The 19,900-nt window shown below is 39.1% G+C and overlaps 2 protein-coding genes across 2 annotated transcripts; one reads left to right on the top strand and one right to left on the bottom strand.

Moving 5' to 3' along the window:
• Nucleotides 1-2,059: 2,059 nt before the first annotated feature.
• On the bottom strand, nt 2,060-8,892 carry LOC139720898 (putative malate dehydrogenase 1B). Its single transcript, XM_071632226.1, has 4 exons — nt 8,865-8,892; nt 7,016-7,128; nt 3,514-4,615; nt 2,060-2,564 (listed from the first exon to the last, which is right to left on the bottom strand). The coding sequence occupies exons 1-4, from the start codon at nt 8,884-8,886 to the stop codon at nt 2,134-2,136; spliced, it is 1,668 nt and encodes a 555-aa protein (XP_071488327.1). The 5' UTR covers nt 8,887-8,892; the 3' UTR covers nt 2,060-2,133.
• A 2,078-nt stretch (nt 8,893-10,970) lies between these two features.
• LOC139720843 (ADP-ribosylation factor-like protein 3) lies at nt 10,971-17,381 on the top strand. Its single transcript, XM_071632179.1, has 5 exons — nt 10,971-11,222; nt 12,337-12,547; nt 13,865-13,971; nt 14,444-14,629; nt 17,340-17,381. Exons 1-5 carry the CDS (start codon nt 11,220-11,222, stop codon nt 17,379-17,381), a joined length of 549 nt encoding a protein of 182 aa, XP_071488280.1. The 5' UTR covers nt 10,971-11,219.
• Nucleotides 17,382-19,900: the final 2,519 nt, after the last annotated feature.

The following is a 19,900-nucleotide window of genomic DNA, read 5'->3' as shown; positions in this document are numbered from 1 at the left end:
TACGTAACAATTGCCCATAATGTACACTTGACAGTTTACCAGAAGACTTCTTTGACAAGAGCGCTGCAAACGCTCCTTGCAGTGCTAAAGTGATTTAACTCTTACGTGCAACGTTCACATGCCCGACTCAGTCGACGGCGTGCCAAGTTCACATACTCTACCCAAACGCACAAACCCACCCATCGATCGCCAAATAACAGAGGACAATGAAAGCGTTCCTCGCGATTCCATTCCTGTCTCGTGTAACTTGCATTTTATGGGGTGATTGAATATCAAATGGTTACCTCCTGGATTTGCGAGTAAATTCTTAGTTTCTGTCATTGTTTTGTGTGCAAAAGTCATGGCTCTACAATAATGTAGCTAGACATACTGGTCATTTGAAAGAAAAACAATCATAGATTTGTTATGCAATTTGCATAAAAACAAGGCTTGCCATTTTCTCTACAATTACATGTCCAGGATAATAAAAATCTATAAAAAGTGCATACGTTTGGAAAAACATTTCAATGTTTTCCCATGGCCTGACTATATCGCTTTCTCAGAATAATGTGGCACACAGGGGATTTACACCATAGCACATAGAGAGTTAATGGGACAGAATCAACGCACTATTGTATCTACACGTGTACAAGTACATGTAAATTCTGGGAAAAAAAAAAATCTTATTATACTCAGAGGAATTTGCAAACGATTTCTCTCTTTTTTTTCTTTTGAACGATAAACTTCTGAAAGCACTGGAATTTTGCTTTAATATTTTTGTAACTAAAAGGCTGTAAAGAGCAATGCTGACTGGACTGCTTTCTACTACTACACCAAATTTTCTTATGTGGTCCTACAAATATGCATTGATTTGTGTGTACACAATGTATACATAAATGTGATGCATTTGCCAAAATTTTATATGAATAATCATATTGATCAGGTAAACTGATTATGCTTATGGACTTCTTCAAGTTTCACATTGATAAGCATTGTAATCAATCGGGGGAATTTGATCGTAGACTTCTTAAAACTCTTACTCCTACAATGTGGTTGTATGATGTTGGTGACAGAAAACCACAAATGTACAGCTCATAAATGTGTTCACTGACAGAAAACCAGGTAAGCACAACAAACATGTGGACTCATGGGACCATCTCTCAGCTCTCTACCCACATAATCCATGTAGTTTGTTTTCCGAGATACAAATACAAACTACAGTAAATGCATCATCCATGCTGGCGTAACACAGGCATGATTTCTAAAACTATTAGACTCATGTTTCGTTTGCTGAGTTAGACCCTTTACCAGGATGATGCTGAGCCTTTACCAGTGTAACAGTGTGAGTTGAAATGAATTCCTGCTTGCCCTGAAGAGAAAGAATCCATTTTACATGATTTACCATCAAAACTGAGTGTACCAGTATTTGAAGTCCGTAAACACCTGAATTGCACTGTACAAGCAAAGTTTGGAAGTTCAATCATTTTATGTTTTACTGTACCTTTCTTTCTCAACCAGATGAAATAAACTATACAATAGGTATGTAGGATGGATAAGACAAGCAAATAGTTTTAGGATAGCTATTTCTATGATCAGACTATCACGATACATATCTCTCACAAAGGAAAGGAAAGGTAATGAGTAGGTCCTTTGAATTCTGGTCTATTATGCCTCCCCTCATGACTAAGGGATTTTACAACCGTTTCTTAATACTGCTTGACCACATAATAGCCAAATATGAAGTGATGTGTTTAGTCAGTTGCCTCTGTGTACACTTGTTGGGCTTTTTTCTAACTATATCGGGGCTTTAGTGGTAATTTCACATACTGTAAGATACGTCACTTTCAGTATGTTTGCTAAGAATGCCATTCGCCACAATGTCATTATCACTTAAATCAAGCAAAGAGTCCAGCAACTCTGTAGCACAAAATGTTGACCTTGTATGTCTTATCTGCATGGGCCCCATACATTGCATCCTTACAAGCCCATGTGAAACCACAGTTATGTTCTGCCTTCTGGAAAAAACAAATTCATCATTTGATAGCATCCAGGATCACAGCAGAATAGTTTGTTGGTTGAAACAGTAAGTAGGCAGGGTCTTGTTGAAAGCGAGCTTGTGGAAGGATAAAGCTGAACTTTTGGGAATCCACAAAACTACTGACCCTGAGGTGTCGCTGGAGTTGCCGGTGTGGCTGCCTTGGACTTATCAGTCTCAGACAGGCTGTCGATGTCCTTGGTTGCATCTGTCTCGGTCTCTTCAGCGATGCGCGAAAGGTGGCCCGACCTCGAATCGGAGGCGTCACCCGTGTTTGCCTTCTCCCCCTTATCGTCCCCGTCTTCCGCTCCTGCTTCCTGCTCGCCAAACACTTTCTTGCCCTCTTCCTCCTCGGCCTCTTCGGGGGGAGGCGTGTCCTGCTTGGGCGGGGGAAAGATGACGTACCTCTCGTGAAGGAGCTCCTGTTTGATTCCATCCAGCTCCTGCTGGAGTTCCGGGGTGATTTGACGATCCTGAACCACTTCCCACGTCCCCTTCTGAAATTTGACTGGGAGTGAGAAGAAAATATCCCCTGGCAAGTCATACCAGCCTATCAGAGAAAAGAAACAAGAGACAAATACAATGTAAATAATAAACTGAATTCTGTTTAGTGTTGCACATATGTTTTTCTTGTTTGCTTCCTGTATAAATTCTCTTGATTTTTAGCATAAACTAAAATGTATTTCTAATATTTCTCACCTGTCACATAAGGTCAAGACACAATTGAAAGAAAACGTTCTTGAAATACATACTAGAGGTCCTACAATAAGTGACATAGTTTGTCCTACAAAATTTATGACGCAGTCCCATTTGGAACATTTTGTGTGTATTAAACGGACAGTACAGTACTGGTTGAGGTGGGGATTCAGGTTTATAACATTCCTAAGTGAGATAATGAGAAACCTCTTATGAAATATGAAAGAGCATGTAATTTTAAGAAGGATTCCATGTTTATTTGACGAAAATTGGTTTTAAAATGGCTGAGATATTAAAAAAAAATGATAATAATAAGAGGCGACAGGCCATGCCTTTTATTAAGATCTCTTTGTTTCACCTTGTGTTTGGATATCTCAGCCATTTCAAAACCGATTTTCATCAAATAAACTTTTGATACCCCTTAGAACTGCATGCTTTTTGACATCTCATAGAGTGGTTTCTGAATATCTTGCAAAACGTTAAAAGCTAAATCCTCACCTCAACCAGAACTGTAAAGTCCCTTTAAAGACTCCAGCTAGATTTATACAAAAAAAGATATCAAGTACAATGTAAAATGATTTAGATTAGAGTAAGAAAGCAGTGAATTTGCACGAATGCATACTCCTTGAAATCACATACCAAAAAAAAATCCAATGTTGACATATCATATCATTTGATTAAAAAAATAAAAAGAAGTCACATATGCAGTTTTTACAGAATTTTCAACACCCATGTCACTGCTGTGGTTTAAATCTCTGGTCTTTAAACATTTAGAGCCAGATAGCACGAGAGTTACAACTCACCCTCCGAGTAAACACCCAAAGAAAAGACCTCATCTCCGGACGACCCATTGAACCAATGGGTGATCACACTGTTCACAGCATGTGCCTCAGACATGGCCGTGCGGTGGTTCAACATGATCTCTAGGGCATCTGCATGATTCTTTATAAGTTGTCGAAATTCATTCTGGAGCCACTTCTCATCATGGACAACCTCCATCACTGGTCTTGAATATGACGGTGGGCCCCAGATGGCACCCTCATATTTGAACACGCGTGCCTTTGTGATGTCAGTATGTGTCATTCCTCCGACATTTCCCCATACGATGAGGTCGGCAACACCTGCTGAATTTACGTTGATTTTTCGTGCGATGGCAGCCTTGGCTTGGTTTTCCTGGTGCCGCGGTGTGATGATGATATTCTGGCGTGCAATCCTTGGGGCATTATGCTTCAAGATGAGCGCAGAGAAGTTCAGTTTGCCTTTTCCCGCAATGACCACTCTAACGTCTTGTTGGGCAAACTGATTCAGAATGCGACCGTACATGGCGAACTGTTCACATCCTGCCTTGCTCACTCCACCAAGATTCTCCTTCTCATCATCTGTCAGGGGGAATTCATCCAGGAAGACTGCAACGTGGACGCCTGACAGTGCTTCCGTGGCATCCGTGCAAACCTTCACACCTCTCAGAAGTGGACTGGCTAGATCAAAAGCCTCCATGCACTGCCCCTCTACATATGTCTTCTTCTCCGGCCTTGTCAAAAGCCTGATGCTGACCTCTACAGAGCTGCCCAAAACATCTCCTCGTGCCATCTCATTGACCATGTGGTAGGCCATGGGGCTGGAGGCGTTGGTGATGCAGATGTGCAGAGGCTTGCTGAGACTCAATCTGTGTTCCTCCTCAGTATCCACAATGACTTTGGTATCAAAGTTTTCCCTTGATATTTTGGTCATATCTGTACTCATCTGCTTGGAGGAGATGCCATAATAACCAAAGGCATACTCTTGGAACTCATTGGACCCGCCTATGAGCACTCCAGCCCCGCCCCTATCAAGCAGCTCTCTCCAAACAATTGGTGACTTGCTGTAGGACCAGCCATTCTGATTGCATGTTTCTAGCAGCCATTTCTGCAAGAAATTAATGAAAAGTATTCATAATAGTCATACAAACATGGGATTCAATGCACAAATTACCCACAGATGATGAAATGGCAGCCTCACTTGACTAGATGAATTTCATGCAATGTTTTATTCATATAGAATATTTTCCACAGAAAAGAAATCATCGTCATATACAGTGGAAACTCGATATAACGAGATGGTCGGGACCGAGTCATTTTCCTCGTTATAGCCGATATCTCGTTATATCAGTAGGCATAAAAGAAGGCATAACATAAAGACATTAATTTGCACATGTGGGACTACCCATCATATTTCAATCAATACTGGTAACTCGATATTGTGTGTGAGGGAATTACTCACCTTTATGGGTAAAAAGATGTTTTTCGCCAAGGAAATCCAATATCAAGAATGTGTTTCTTATTAATCGTAGATGTTTGAATTTGTAAATTTATATAGCTTGCGATTGTATCAAGATCGTCTGTGGATTGGTATGTGGTTATCGTATGGGTGTGCGTTGTGTGGAAAGCTTGAATATGGTCTGCATAATGCTGTGTGTGTATGTGACATACTAGTATTCTGTATGTACATTATGACCGAGTGTGTGTGAAGATGGGGAATTCCCTACGTAGAAGGCCAATTACAGCATCAGATTGCCTCACACCCGCTAAACGTCATGATGATGTCATGTATACATATGGCCGTCCCACCACATTTTCTGCATGTATCAGTGTGCACGCACACACACACTTACACGTACAACATGCAGTGCTAGCTGGAGTGCACTGAAAAAATGATTATGTGTGTACAAGACAGTTTTTGGCGCATCAAGCTTTACAATCTCGGAAGATGATAGCAAAGGCGAAGTATTAAAGCTTTACCGAAGGCATTTTGCTTTACCTCGCTATAGCAGGTTTGATTGACTATGTTTTTCTTTGTTTGGAAGTCACAAAATTTATCTCGTTATAGCAGTTATTTCGTTATAGCCGATCTCGCTATAAGAGTAGCATTTTACATAGACTCGTGTGGAAGGAAATTTGGGACCGGGAAAATTTCCTTGTTATAACCGATATCTCGTTATAGCAGTGTTCGTTATATCGAGTTTCCCCTGTGAGCACCTAGAATAGAATCCTTTTTCTTACAAAAGGAGACAGGCATTCTCTCTCTCTCAGAAATCCCCGCATCAAGTCCCTGCCTCTCAAGCCACAGTATGTCAACCTCCTAAATATTACAGACAGTCAGAGCACCATCACTTACACAAAACTCTCTCACTTCCCAAAACTACATCAAAATCCTTTTCACCTTCATTGATCTTGACTACATGTAAAAACACCAGGAACAATTCAATGACCTCAGTCCCCTAATACAAAAATCTTACAAATCAAAAGAAAAGAAAAGAATATAGTTTGTGATTTTCACTTTTAAGGGAAGATAATTAATTGAAAGCATGAGCAGAAGGGGTTGTTCTCCTGTATTGCTCTCTCCAATCGATCACACCATTGTATACTTTCACAAATGTGTGAACTTGCTGCAATAAAGTGACTTCATGTACATGTACATAAAACCTGAACAATTGTCATAGAGTGTTCTTCTGGAGCACAAGTACAACAGAGATCCTGGGTGGGCATAGCGCTATACAACATAATCAGGAAATACTTAAAGGACAAGTTCACCTTCATAAACATAAGGATTGAGAAAATGCAACAATATTAGTAGAACACATCAGTGAAAGTTTGAGGAAAATTGGACAATCGATGCAAAAGTTATGAATTTTTTACATTTTTGTGTTGGAACCGCTGGATGAGGAGACTACTACAGCTTGTGAGTCATATGCGTACAACAGTATAAAGAAAATATAAAAGAAAATTCAACATATTTTCACTTTTTTCGCGTAATAAAAGAGCAATTGACTTGCCTCTTTCTAAAGGCAGGGGGAATAATATTACCCATAACATTTATCGGTAACGAGTCAGGGGAATGTGTACTTTTTTCAAGAGATGGAATTTTGTGAAATTCTCTTTATATTTTCCTTATATTGTTGTACGCATGTGACATCTAAGTTATTCATACACTGCAGTAGTCTTCTCATCCAGCGGGTACTGCACAAAAACTTCAAAAATTCATAACTTTTGAACGGATTGTCCGATTTTCCTCAAACTTCCAATGATGTGTTCTACTAATATTGCTACATTCTCTCAATCCTTATGTTTATGAAGGTGAACTTGTCCTTTAATTCAGCTACATATATACTGTTCCTAATTTATTTCTGACTAATCTACATACATTAAAGTAATTAGAGGTCTAGATACAACTGTGCTGTTTTTACAACATGCATGACTGATACATGTAGTTGCTACATGTACATTGCCTGTCACTCAGATCAATGAAACATATATACGGACAACTTACCTCCCACTCTTTAGGTTGTTTTACAATCTTGTGGACAGAGAAGTCTGGTAAGTTTGCATTAAGTTCATCAGCCAGTAGTTCCACTCTGGCATAATAAGGACAATCTGCCTTGCCTGTTGGTAGAAGATGAGAGTAAGGTGGAGTATGAATGCATTATGACACACAAAAATAATGTCATAACTTACTAGAGAAGCACTCTGAGAGCGCAGACCTCCGCCAAGCATGCAGCTCATTTCCACCACTGACCTTGTTCTTTCATAGAGATATCAGTGATTTCTGTCCATACGTACTTATAGCATTGTGTGCTGAGAGCCGCCCGATTTCACAATATATTTCCGCTTAATTTGCAAAGAAGACCGATCATTTGGGAAGTGATTAAATGTGTAAACACATGAACCAGTGCCCACTTGCCACACGTAAACGAACCTTTCACCTGTAGCTGGCACTCACAACTGCATCGACAGACAGGAGTTGAGAACACTTGCGCACCTCCCTTGCTCCGCAAAAACACTCACAATTCATAATACAAGAAGTTTGCAACGAAAATCAGGCCATTCACCAGCTCCTAAATTTTGCTTTTCCCCAGTCACTTCTCGAAAAGTAACCTGACGTTCTACGTGGTTAGTGCACGCAAAGAGACGTGTTCAATTCGGAAAACGCTTACGTGTTAGCGAGGAGTCTATAGTCAAACGACAAAGTTGTCGGTAGATATAATATGTCTTCAGCTACATAATTATATTATATGTCCATAAAAAGAGTGTAACTTATTGCTTGTGACTGAGCCAGTGTAAGGTATGTATATTGTGCCGTGCAAACACGCTTGTTAATTAAGCATAAACAAATGTAGGTGTTTGGTGCAGTGTACAATGCATGTACACACACATTGTGTGTGTCAATTGTGAATGAGACGTGTTCTTCTGTTAATTGGGCACTCCGCTTAATCGGGTAAGAAACGCTCTGCCCGATTATGCGGAGAGTACTGTATTTTGACCTTGTGAGTTTTAGTAATTATGCACAAACAGTAGGCATCTGTTCAAAGTATGAGATTTAAAGGAAAAACCTAGTTTCCGTATGCCTACAGAAACTATCAATTTTAGCTCTAGATAAAATGGACACATAAGTGCACAAGAAATTTCAAATAAAGTTAATGCTGCAATGACTTGACAATCTAAGCCTGTGATATGAATCTACAATATTTTCTGCCGTAGGTGAGATGAAATTAAGGTGAAGTTGTCGAATATTTTCTAAGATACAACTGGAAGGTATTTAATCAAAACATGGTCAATGAGAAGTGTAGGTCCAACCATACACAACTTTAACAATAACATAGCAATTAGCACCAAACATAAACATGGACTCCCAAGTTTACTTTAGCCATTAGGACAAATGTCTATCTAATCTATGTCTGTAACCCTGGGCTGGGCTGTGGTGCGCAGTCTCCTTTCGCGTTCGGGCTGGTCACACACAGTTAAAGTGTCTGTTGTGTGTTGCGCTCACTTCAGAGCACCATATTACTAACAAATTGAAAAAAAAACTTTCAGTGATTGCAGCCAGTAGACTGTAGTGTTATGCTATCTAAAATGTTGCTTTGTTTTGTAGACAAGCGTGCTGCGTCAATGCTGCATGTTTATTATAGCCGCCGTTTCAATACTTAAACATTTTCGAACGCGTGGGACTGAGCATGGACGGGTCAACCCACGGTACTCGATAGATTCGATATTTCACAGAATGCATCGTCAATCTTTTACGCTGTCCACTAGAAAGGACAAAATAGCAGCCTAGTTTTCTCTTTACCCGGCTCTTGATACGAAATATAAATGTAATTGCAGAAATTAGCATTGCACAATACCTGCAATCACGAACTTCGCCATCCTGCATCGAAGTTGTTTTCTGTTGCCAGGATTCGTATCAACGAACGTTGAGGGCAGCATGTAAATAATAGAGTTCAGTCCACAGAACTATTTCTGTGGTTCAGTCGAGTCACATCACAGTTTGGTGGATGGGAAAAAGTAACTGCGGGTGCTCAGCACACTTATTGTCTATTATACCTCAAACTTTTTAGCTTTGCTGGTATCTGGTACACCATTACAGAATTATCGGTGTGAGAGGTGGTCCTGAAAAGGATCAACTCAATAGACGTTTTGAGCAGTATGTTGTTCTAGTCTTGGACATAAACAGGTTATGATGATTTTTTTGTTCGTGACAAAGGCTATCATTCTGTAGGCCTATACATTACCAGTATTATTTATCATATTATAATAAATAATACTACTATAGGCCTACAGAATGATGTGCCTTTTGGGTGGGATGATCGTTTGTCACATGGTGGATTTGCAAAATAAGATTATTAGGTGCCTATTAGAGACATGTACTATATACTAACTATTTATCTTGTATATAACTATGGTCAAATCGGTCAATGAGAGGTGAATTCTACGGGGTCGAACGTTGCGGTTTTTTTGATAAGCCAATTTTTCAGACGAATAAGGTTCATCTTTCATTGCCTAAAGCATCTGCAGACTGAGTATCTGCTGTCGTTACTAATTATATACGACTTTTCACCCAAAAGCTAATGCGCGCGAATACTTGGGAAACAAACAAACCAAAATAGTCTGTGCATGTGAACATTGAGATGGTTAACAAGTGTGAAATGCGATTTATGAAAAGCTAGCTAGACCTATTATCTATCTTATCTATCTATCTATCTATCTATCTATATATCTATCTATCTATCTATCTATCTATCTATCTATCTATATATCTATCTATCTATCTATCTATCTATCTATCTATCTATCTATCTATCTATCTTTATCACTGGGCATAGATTACCAGAATATGGAAATTAATAAGTTTGCCAGGAAGAAGTGCAGCGTGCTAATATTGCTCTTGAAGAATATTGCTTTGTCTGCATGCTGGATGTTGCCGCTGTATATTGTAGGTATCGTGCAACAGAGAGGGGGGTCGGAAGAAGACGACGGAACAGAAGATGAACACGAGAAGAAGAAGAGCAAGAAGAAGAAGAAGAAGAAGAAGAAGAAGAAGAAAAGACGAGAAAGCATTAGCAGATTTGGGTCAGAGAGCGGTTTCCTTCCTGCAGAGGACAGATTTTGGGCAAGTTTATTTTGAAAGACCTCTTGGCAGCATGCAGCATTTACTAGTATATGATGGGCTATCGATACTAAGTCAAAAGATTCAATATAGCTTTCTCAGATCAGAGCCTGTATTCCCTAGCATTTTGTTTCACGACCTACATGTATAATTGAATACGTGAGTACAAAAACAACCCAAGTCCATTACAGTAAATTTAGAAAAAATAATTATGATTTCCTAATGTTTTTTGTTTTTTCAGTTAGTAGACTGTTATTTGTACAAAATTAAATGTAAAACATTCATTTGACTAATTATCTATCTTTGCATATGGCCAGGATTTTTCTTAGAAGGCACAGATAGATCGGGGACCCTAACCCTAACCCTAAACCCTAACCCTAAACCCTAACCCAACGTGTTTCCCATAGGTTACGCGTTATGCCCCACTGTGCCGTCTAAAAAAAAAAAAACCGCCGCCGGGCCCTGGTAACGTACATGTACATACGGTGCGAGAAGCATTACGTAATACGTATCATAGGGGGTTCTACCAAATCGTACCTTTGATTCTACTGTATGATAAACTGGCGCCTAGCATGGCTGAGCTGCTGAGGAGCAGCGCGTTGAGCTTGCCAGCTGTGAGCAGTTACTAAACAGTAGTAGCCAGATGCACAGATAATAATTTGTGCACTGCAGTACATTAAAAAGTTATCGGCTTCGAGAATACGGCACGGTTTGATGACGTGCATGCAAGGTGGTGGTGGGTAGCGAGGATCAGGCGCTGCTTGTGCTATCGCTACACAGTTGTGCACCGTCGGCATACTAAGTAATTGGTAGGCCTATGGTTACCGTACTGCGGTGAGTGAGCTCCACAAACGAAAGAGGCAGGACCGGCGTGCGGCGGCGAGTCAACGGATGAAGTACACGATAGTTTGAACTGAGTGATACCGGTAAACACTTTCTCGTCTGGCCCTGGGCTGGATATGACAGCCAGGGTTTGTACCCTACTGTCGCATCCCGGAACCGTCTGCCTACACTAGCCGTCAGAGTCCGGAGCGCATCGCAGCTGACCTTGATCGAGTTTACGTGTGCTCTGCCATTTCGGAAGCGGACGTTGATGGTAAACGTTTCTCATTAATATTTGCACAAGTCAACCCTGCTATCAGTAATTTGTACATTATACCGTCAGAACCCTACCTACACTTTATACAGCTACAGAGCTAGTTCATGAATTAGGGGGCTAATTTATTTTAGGCTTTTAACTTCAGCATAGCCATTTGACTGAAACTAGTGAAAGATCGGTCTGTACCCATCGGGGGATATAGGTCTATGCATGTTCCGCGGAGACTGCGTCTGGCTTCACGGAGTCCGGAGGAGAGCGATAACGTTAAAAAGAAAATAATAATAATGATAATGATAAAATTAAAAGACTCATTTGGACTGACGAATCTTTCTGTATAACCGTTACACAGCCATATGCAATTTACCCCTGCTAAAATTGAGAAAGTGATACTGATAGTGATGTATCAAAGTGCAACTGTATTAACGTTAATACTAAATTTAGGTGGCTTTAGGGTTTAAACATTACAGGGTTAACCACAGTTTATAGACTTAGAGTTTAGGGTTAGGTGAAGGCCCTGAGGCTGTGCTGAAGTTACAAAGTGTAGAAGCCAGAATTAATTTAGTCCCCTAAAACCCAGGATTGCCTTTTACCTGGTACCGTTTGCAAGCAAGTAGAGACCATATCCATGTATTGTATCTACTTACACCTCAAAATCCCTTCCTTCATCGAGTATTGCAAGTGATTTCACAGGGCTGGCGGAGCGTTTTCAAAAGTGGGAGGCCACTTCCGGGTTTGGTAATCAGACCAGTAAGGTGGGCAAACATACCCCTGGCCCTGGAACGGGAGGTAGCTTCAACCCTTGGGATGTTTCTAGCTAGATTTAGCTGTGATAATTACTCAGCAACACTGGCGAGAGGACAATAGTGTACCAAATTAACTGCATTTTTGCGAAAACATCAATTTGACTCTAGTTTTGACTGAATTATCTCATTGACATCACCCTCACCAAGAAACATTTCTGAAGATTTTATGCACAGTTTTTAAGCACAACTGTCACAGAAACTTAAGTCTACAGACTCTGTACATGTACATTTCTAGAATCCACTTGTGACTATTTCATACATGCTTTTCACTATTAAACCAACAGAGTTACGTTTCAATGTTTCTGTAGGGGTTGTTGGCGTTTTTCAGACGATTGAGAAAAACTTCTTCTCGGAAAACCAATGTGCGTGTCCTTCTTCTGGGCCTGGACAATGCCGGCAAGACAACCATTGCAATGTGCCTCTCCAGTGAAGAGGTTACAGATGTCAGGTCTACTCTTGGGTTCAATGTGAAGACGATCAGTGCTGCAGGCATTGATATCAATCTCTGGGATGTTGGAGGTAGAGTTCAGTTTTCTTCTTTGTAATTCTAAAGTCAGACTTTTTCTTTCACTTATTAACAAACCACTTTGTGAATGTGGTGTCATGCCATTGGGAATATCTTGATCATGAGTGAAATCCGATTTAAAATCCTGACTTACTGTTGAAGGTAACGCTATTTGAAAACAAATCATCATGTAAAAAAAAATCATTGAAAAAACAGAAAGATAAAACCTCAACCCCACCAGATTGAAAAAGGGAAGCTAGCTAGCTAGTCTCGTATAGTTGCACTGTATTTGACCCTGCATCACAGTACAGGCTGTACCCCCTAAAAGTCACCAGACATTGACTTTTATGTAAGGGCAGGCTCTGAAAAAGCAGAATTTCAGCTTTAAAATCACATATAAACTCAATACAAATTGACTTCTCTAACCCATTTGAAATAACTGTAAATGGAAAAAAGTATGGCCTATAGGCCTCCACTCTGAAAGAATTACAAGAAGCGGCTTTGAGGTTTAAGGATCTACAACTTGTATTCAAGTGTTCAATCTCACCTGCCAGTGCTCTGTGCAATAAATGGGACAAAAACAGGATAAAAGATCCCATAGCAACCATTTTTTACGAGATTATCAGTTTAAATTGTTGAAACTTACAGATTTCATTGCAATAGCATTATCCATTTGAAGGTTATTAGAGTTGAAAGTGAAGATTGTTGCCACAGGTTTCAAATAAATGAAAAGGAGCGTCTAATACCACCCGTAATTAAACATACGTACTGTACTATTCGAGGGAAAAAAAGTATTCTAGAGAACCTACAAGAGACACAATTTTCTATTCGTGTTATAATACCAAATTTTAGAATTATAAAGAAGTATTGCTACTTCAGGAAATATAAATAAGTTCACTTAGAAAAAAAAACCATTCTAGGTTGACCCATTTCACCTATTTTAAGTCCTCAAAGAAAATGGGCTTGTGTGACTTTTTTTTTTTTTGGTTTTAGTGATGCATGAACACATAATATTTCGTATATAAAATGTGTAGGTGTATTCACGTATCCTACATTTTGACATTAAACCTGGGCTTATGTGTTGAAGGAATGGAATCATAAGAAGCACTTTCATTGTATTCTGGCATTTGGCGATTTGTTGATCGCTTTGGGCGGGTTTGTGCGTTTCAGCAGAATATGTGAACTTGGCGCGCAGTCGACTGAGTTGTGCATGCGAACATGGCACATAAAGAGTTAAAGATAATGATACTTTAGTAGCACCAGTAACATTAACATTATTCTGAAGATCACTGAAGCAGTTCTCATTTTTCTGTTTACCCTGTCTTCTGCAGGTCAGAGGAAGATCCGCTCCTACTGGTCAAACTACTTTCAAAATACAGAGATGATAATCTATGTCATAGACAGCTCAGATACAAAGAGATTTGAGGAGACTGGAGAAGTAAGTACAGTTAGCAGTACTTGGTTCAGATTGTACACACTTGGAGCCAGGGAGTTATAAAATGCATCAAAGTATTTTTTTTTTCTTTTGGTGTGTGTGTGGGTTTTTTTTGTGTGTGTGTTAATGCTTTGGTCGTGAATGTCTGTAGATGTCAGACATGTATTTAAAGGTAAAACTGTTGAAACTTGTAATCTCTGTACAATGTTCACATGAATCTGAATCTGAATGATATTGTTTGTAACTGTGTTTGATAATGATGGTATTGCAAAAGAAGTCAGTAAGGTTCTTTCTTTCTACCCATTACAATTTTTTTTTCATCTTTCCAGTCATTTCTTTTGAACTGAAACAAATGCACAGGTGGTGCATTTCATAATGCTGTTGTTCTTAAAGGAAACATACAAAGTTTACATTTATTCTTTGTAATTTATTGATCAATTGATTGATTGACTGATTGATCTGTTTGGTAATTCAGGAACTCGCACATCTGCTTGAGGAGGAGCAGTTGAGAGGCGTTCCGCTCCTCGTGTTTGCCAACAAGCAGGACCTGGTAGGGGCGGCACCAGCATGCGAGATCGCCGAGGGCCTGAACCTGCACACCATCCGAGACCGGGTCTGGCAGATACAGGCCTGCTCGGCTATCACCAGTGAAGGAATACAGGTAGTGGTATTGAAAATTTTGATCTGCAGCTTCCTTTATTGGCAGCTAACTTCATTGTTAACTTCACTGACTGACTTACTCGATATAGATTATGATGATAATGATGTGATCTCATTTTCAAAGGAAGCCTCTTCAGTTTCAGAACATCTCCATCCCATATGCCCTCCATTTTGATGAATGATAGATTTATAACTGTAGCTGGTGTTGATAAGGGTTGGATGATTAATTACCACATGTTCAACTTGTGCCAAACTGGTGGTACACTGTACACTATTTCCCTTTACAGAGTACTAGTATTTGTCTCTAGAATGGTGTATGATACATTAACCCTATATCAACTGGGGGGGGGGGGGTCATATTGACTCCCCTCGACATTTCGCGCCATGATTCCGCAACGCGCAAAGATTTTGCCGCGTCGTGTATGACTTTTTTTGTTGAAGTCTCCCGCATATTTTGAGACCAAATTTGCGACATCCGGGTACACCATTCTGAAGTTACGTAATGTTTTGCATACATGAATATGCAAGTCAACCCGAAAACAGCTCAAATTCATGATATGGTGTGCAAATCCAATGTATATTGTGTTTTGTTAAAGGCAGACGATCGTCATCCCTAATGGTACATTAACTCCGAACGACCGAAGTTTGTGCATGCAATTGCGCAATGCCAGACAGCGTGTTGCTTTCATCTCCGTGCCGCACAAACCACTCGCCACGATTGTATGACTTTAAATTTATATAAATTAGATTATTTCAACTTTTAATCATAGAAATTAATCAATTCTAATGTAGATAAGCTTGAAAAAGTCCCTGCAACAAATTTTGGCCAAAAAACAATAGAAAACAAAAGGTCCAAAAAACAAAATACATAAGAAATTAACAAAACAATAAAAACCAAAATAAATTGATTTCGATTGTGCAATTTTTGTACAAGAAAATTGACCAATCCTTCAGCCTTTTTGATGGAGTTACAGGTGAAACTATGATTTCATGCATAAATTTACATAATTAATTTACTAAAAATAGAAAGTCAATATTTTTTTATTGTATGACCATGTAATCTTGTAGATGACATCCGGCTCTATGATCAGGCAAAATTTTGCGGCGATCGCGCGACCGGCAGCCGAGATCTGAAGGGGGTGGGGGGGGGGGGGGGGGGGGGGGGGGGGGCAACCCCCCTCCACCCCCCAACCCCGAGTAAAAACTTGGTCTCAAATGGCCTAGTTGAGATAGGGTTAAACCAAAAAAAAAGATAATCTGTGGACAGTTTTGAGTTGTAAGGTCAAAGGTCAAATTAAAATTTTAAAATTTTACTTGTTTTCCTTCATATCTCAGAAATGACTCTAAAAGGCAGGGTGGTCCCATGAGGGGTTTCAGCATGTCGCTGCAACATGCTCAAATTCTTGCGCAACATCCTCAACCTTTGTGCAACATCCTCAACAGCTAGCAAACATGCCATGCAACATCCTCAAAAATTTGCAACAAGTTCAAATAAAATGAATTCAAACATGTGAAAAACATGTGCAAAAGATAAGAAACATCAAACTACCTGATACTAGATATTTGTGTGCAAAACATGAGAGAGGACATTGAATGTAAGCAGCACAAAGAGAGATTAGCTGTGAAATATTGTGTACTACATGCTCGTGATGTGAGCTCTGCGCACATACAGTTTCTGCAATCTTTTTTCAGATTCTGAGCCAGCAACATGCTCTAATTTCAAGTTGTGGACCACCCTGATTTATCTTCATGAAACTCAGTAGGCTTACTTGTATTGCCTGACTTTGATTCTCTATACATTAAATTTACAAATTACACTACTGTATAAGCTCCTATTTGTGCGTACAGATGATTTTGCGAATGAGGAGGTCACAGACATTTTCACAAGATTTGTTTTTTTCGTGATTTTGTCACCAAGGCTATTTTAAGTGCACAAATGCTTGTTGCTTTGAGACATTTTCGCATGTTAAATTCACTGTCCAACAGTGATTAGCAAAATTTGCAAAAATAACAGCTTATACATTATTTGATGCTGAAATTACAGTTTTCTCCATATCCTCCTTCTTTTTAAGTGTGGATATATTTAGCAGTGTATTTGGTACTGAATACAATTTTGTACATTGTCATTATGCATCTCCACACAATAATTATCTGGGGATTGTTTTGGGCCGTGGGGATGTAGGTCAAGTGAAAATGCTGAAATTTCCTGTTTTCCATATTTTGAATGTGGCTCAAAGTATTGTGATGAAATTTGATGTATGATTACCAGATAATGACTATTTGGCAATCATGTCAAATTGTCTTCTCACATTGGCAATATGTACTTCTGGCACATTAGGAGAATAATGCGATGTGGTGGAGACATACGCCATACACCACTTGTACCAGTTGCCATAGCGACCGCCGTAGCAACATTTTATTGATAGTTCTTGCATAAACAATGTGAACTAATGGCCTTTGAATCATTGATCCATCAAGGCCCATTTAAGGTATTAAAAATTAAAGCATAATCTTTTTAAATGGAAATGATGGGCACTTTTGATGTTACATTCACACACTGCCTTCATGTTGTATCCCATACCGGTCCTGAAGAGTGAAATATGAGATCTGCTGATTTTCTTTACAATATTGGACATTGACGACAAGAAAATTGACACTGATGTTACTGTTTTGATCACAATTTTTCTTTACTTTTTTCTTTACCTTTACAGCCTGGATTAAAGTGGATAACAGATCACATTAAGGCAACGTGAGTGGAACAGTTTTTCCTACAGAGGGGCATGTGATTGCTTCACACACTCCAACAAAACAAGCCTTGAAAATGTTGTCATAGTATGTGATTCTTGCTGCTTTCTGGACTGATCTAACTCGTGGACAACGTGTCTGACACTGTTACGTAGTGTTGCTCCATGTACAAAGTGCATTTTCACAGACAATAGATTTCTTAAAGAGATAAATCATCCATGGAGACATTTTGTTTGTTGTAAAGATTGGGTATGTCAAAGTACAAGTTACGAGAGAAATTAGGAAGATTGTAAGGTATTATAATCTATTTGTAGAAAATGTCTACACATGCCACTTGCAAGCACTTTGTCATGCTCTCAGAACTAATCAGTGGGCATATCATTGCACCAAAATGAACCCTAGAACTTCAAAGAGTGCACTATACTCCACACAGGTTGGTTCATGGCTTGATATTTTAGCATTATGGATGTTGCCTAGAAAGAGAATCTTGATATTGTATGAAAATGTATTTGCCCAAACACACACAATGTATCATGAGCATATCCCTTGTTGCACAAGAGTCCATGGCATGCTGAAGGGCCTGGGAAGGTCTAGGGTATGTTGTGTGCTCTGTGACACCATCCTATTTGTAGGAAGCCCTGTTGTCAAACATTTGACTACAATGAATGAACTTCCATCCATGGATGAAAATCTTATAATAATGAAACTGTCAACCTTGCCTAAAGTCATATCTTATTTGGACAGAAGAAATAGCTTCGACTTAGAGAAATTTCGACTTATGAGAGATGAGAATCAATAGAATATAAAGAGATGAAATAAATGAGTCCTTGACAAGACTTTCAACTTAAGCGATTATTTAATTTATGCAAGGTTGACTGTAATTGTTAATCTAATTTGCAGGTTTCACAGTGTCAGGAGGTTGTTGGTGATAAGCATGACACACTTTTTGATTGTGTCAACATTTCTTATGGTGCAGAGCAAACAGCATGTTACTCTGATAAGTTAAAGTCCCTTAAGTGTGAAATACCCTGCTGCAACCGGTGCATTTCATTTCATTTCATTCCTTTATTTGAGCATGGCACCTACTTCAGTCCAGAGACTGTTCCTGTGCAGGTCCGTGCTGATGAAAGACAACATAAATGTAGCAGAAATTAAAACAAAACTAAATCATTAAAACGCACACACACACACACACACACATACACACACACACACACAAAACAAAAGCATGTAGGCTATATGTGGTCCTGCACCACAAAACCAACAAAAAGTCGCCAGACTTGGATTTTAAAGAGCATACTCTAAGCTGTAAAATGATGTATAACTCAATTCAAATGGATTCTCCTAACCTATCTAAATATTGGAAAGAAAGCACACACTGTGGAAAAGTATAAACTGAGAAAAGAGGCTCTGAACTACAGGGTCTATTCAAGCGCTTCATCTTTACTATTAAAGCCATGCTACCTGTGCGATGAATGAGACACAAAACAGGATGTAAACCACGTAGCAACAACAATGAAGGAATTATCAGATTAAGCTGAAATTGAGCATGCTCTATTAATACATTCTGTCTGTGATTAATGTCAACTTTCAGAGCAGTAGCATTATCCTTTCAAAAGTTCTCAGAGTTGAAAGTAGAGAGTGTGCAAAGGATTTTCATGAAATAAAACGGGGCCTCTATTTAAAGATATACCTGATCACACTATTCTACAAAAAGTGGGTTGTAGAAAAAGTGCTGAAAACCCATCTTCCCATTCATTTTATGATCTCAAACTTAAGAATAGTGTAGAAGTAGAGAGTTCTTTCAGAAAATATGGAAAACTCAAATTAACTTGGTTGACCCATTCAACCCTCTTTGAGTCCTCAGGTAAAATCAAGAGATAGGATTTTTGATGCACGGTCACATATTGTTGCCAACATTCCATATCTTGCTCAAAGAGAGAGCAAGAGAGAACTACTCTGGTTACATTAATGGTCCCTGACTGGCCATTATTGTTTTAACTGTACATATTGATATTGTTTGAATTGTAAATTTTTATGATGAGATATTTATCATAGATGTGTTCTATTGACTAGATTTTCATGAAAGAGTTTGCCTGCCAGCTGTGTGACATTCTATTTTTATAGTATTATACACTTTGTATGCATGATAGCTTGATCAGAAATGCCGTACTCGATCACTGTGTGAAGTTTTCTTGTAATATGTGCTTGAAGTGTAAAGTGCTAACAAAATTCCTTTTATGTGCTAAATATGATCCCACCTGATGTCATTCATAAGTATTTGATGATACAGTGTATACCAATATTGATATCAGTATTTAACTCGGTTCATCAAATGACAAATATGTGAAGCAATATTATGTTGAGAGCAGCTTAACAGTATGAACAGGGTTTAATAGGGTTTGTTTTAGTCCATTTTGGTGTGTACGGTACTGTACGCAACATGCTGTAAACTTTTACAGGGTCCATACATGTACATGGTGTAGATATCCAATCCTTATTTTGTACACCTGTACTGCACCCTATC

The sequence above is a fragment of the Diadema antillarum genome, unplaced genomic scaffold (assembly GCF_040938485.1).
Source record: "Diadema antillarum isolate AM-2024a unplaced genomic scaffold, OU_Dant_1.0 scf00000134, whole genome shotgun sequence".
In the NCBI taxonomy this organism is placed as follows: domain Eukaryota; kingdom Metazoa; phylum Echinodermata; class Echinoidea; order Diadematoida; family Diadematidae; genus Diadema; species Diadema antillarum.
Note: the sequence above shows the minus strand (reverse complement) of the source record. Positions and strands in the feature narration are given on the sequence as shown.

Coding starts and splice junctions, on each gene's coding strand:
- LOC139720898 (XM_071632226.1), bottom strand. CDS start 8,886: ATGGCGAAGTTCGTGATTGCAG. Junction 7,129..8,864: donor GGCGAAGTTCGTGATTGCAG/GTATTGTGCAAT, acceptor TTCTACCAACAG/GCAAGGCAGATTGTCCTTAT. Junction 2,565..3,513: donor TTTGGGTGTTTACTCGGAGG/GTGAGTTGTAAC, acceptor TTTCTCTGATAG/GCTGGTATGACTTGCCAGGG.
- LOC139720843 (XM_071632179.1), top strand. Junction 12,548..13,864: donor CAATCTCTGGGATGTTGGAG/GTAGAGTTCAGT, acceptor TGTCTTCTGCAG/GTCAGAGGAAGATCCGCTCC. Junction 13,972..14,443: donor GATTTGAGGAGACTGGAGAA/GTAAGTACAGTT, acceptor TTGGTAATTCAG/GAACTCGCACATCTGCTTGA.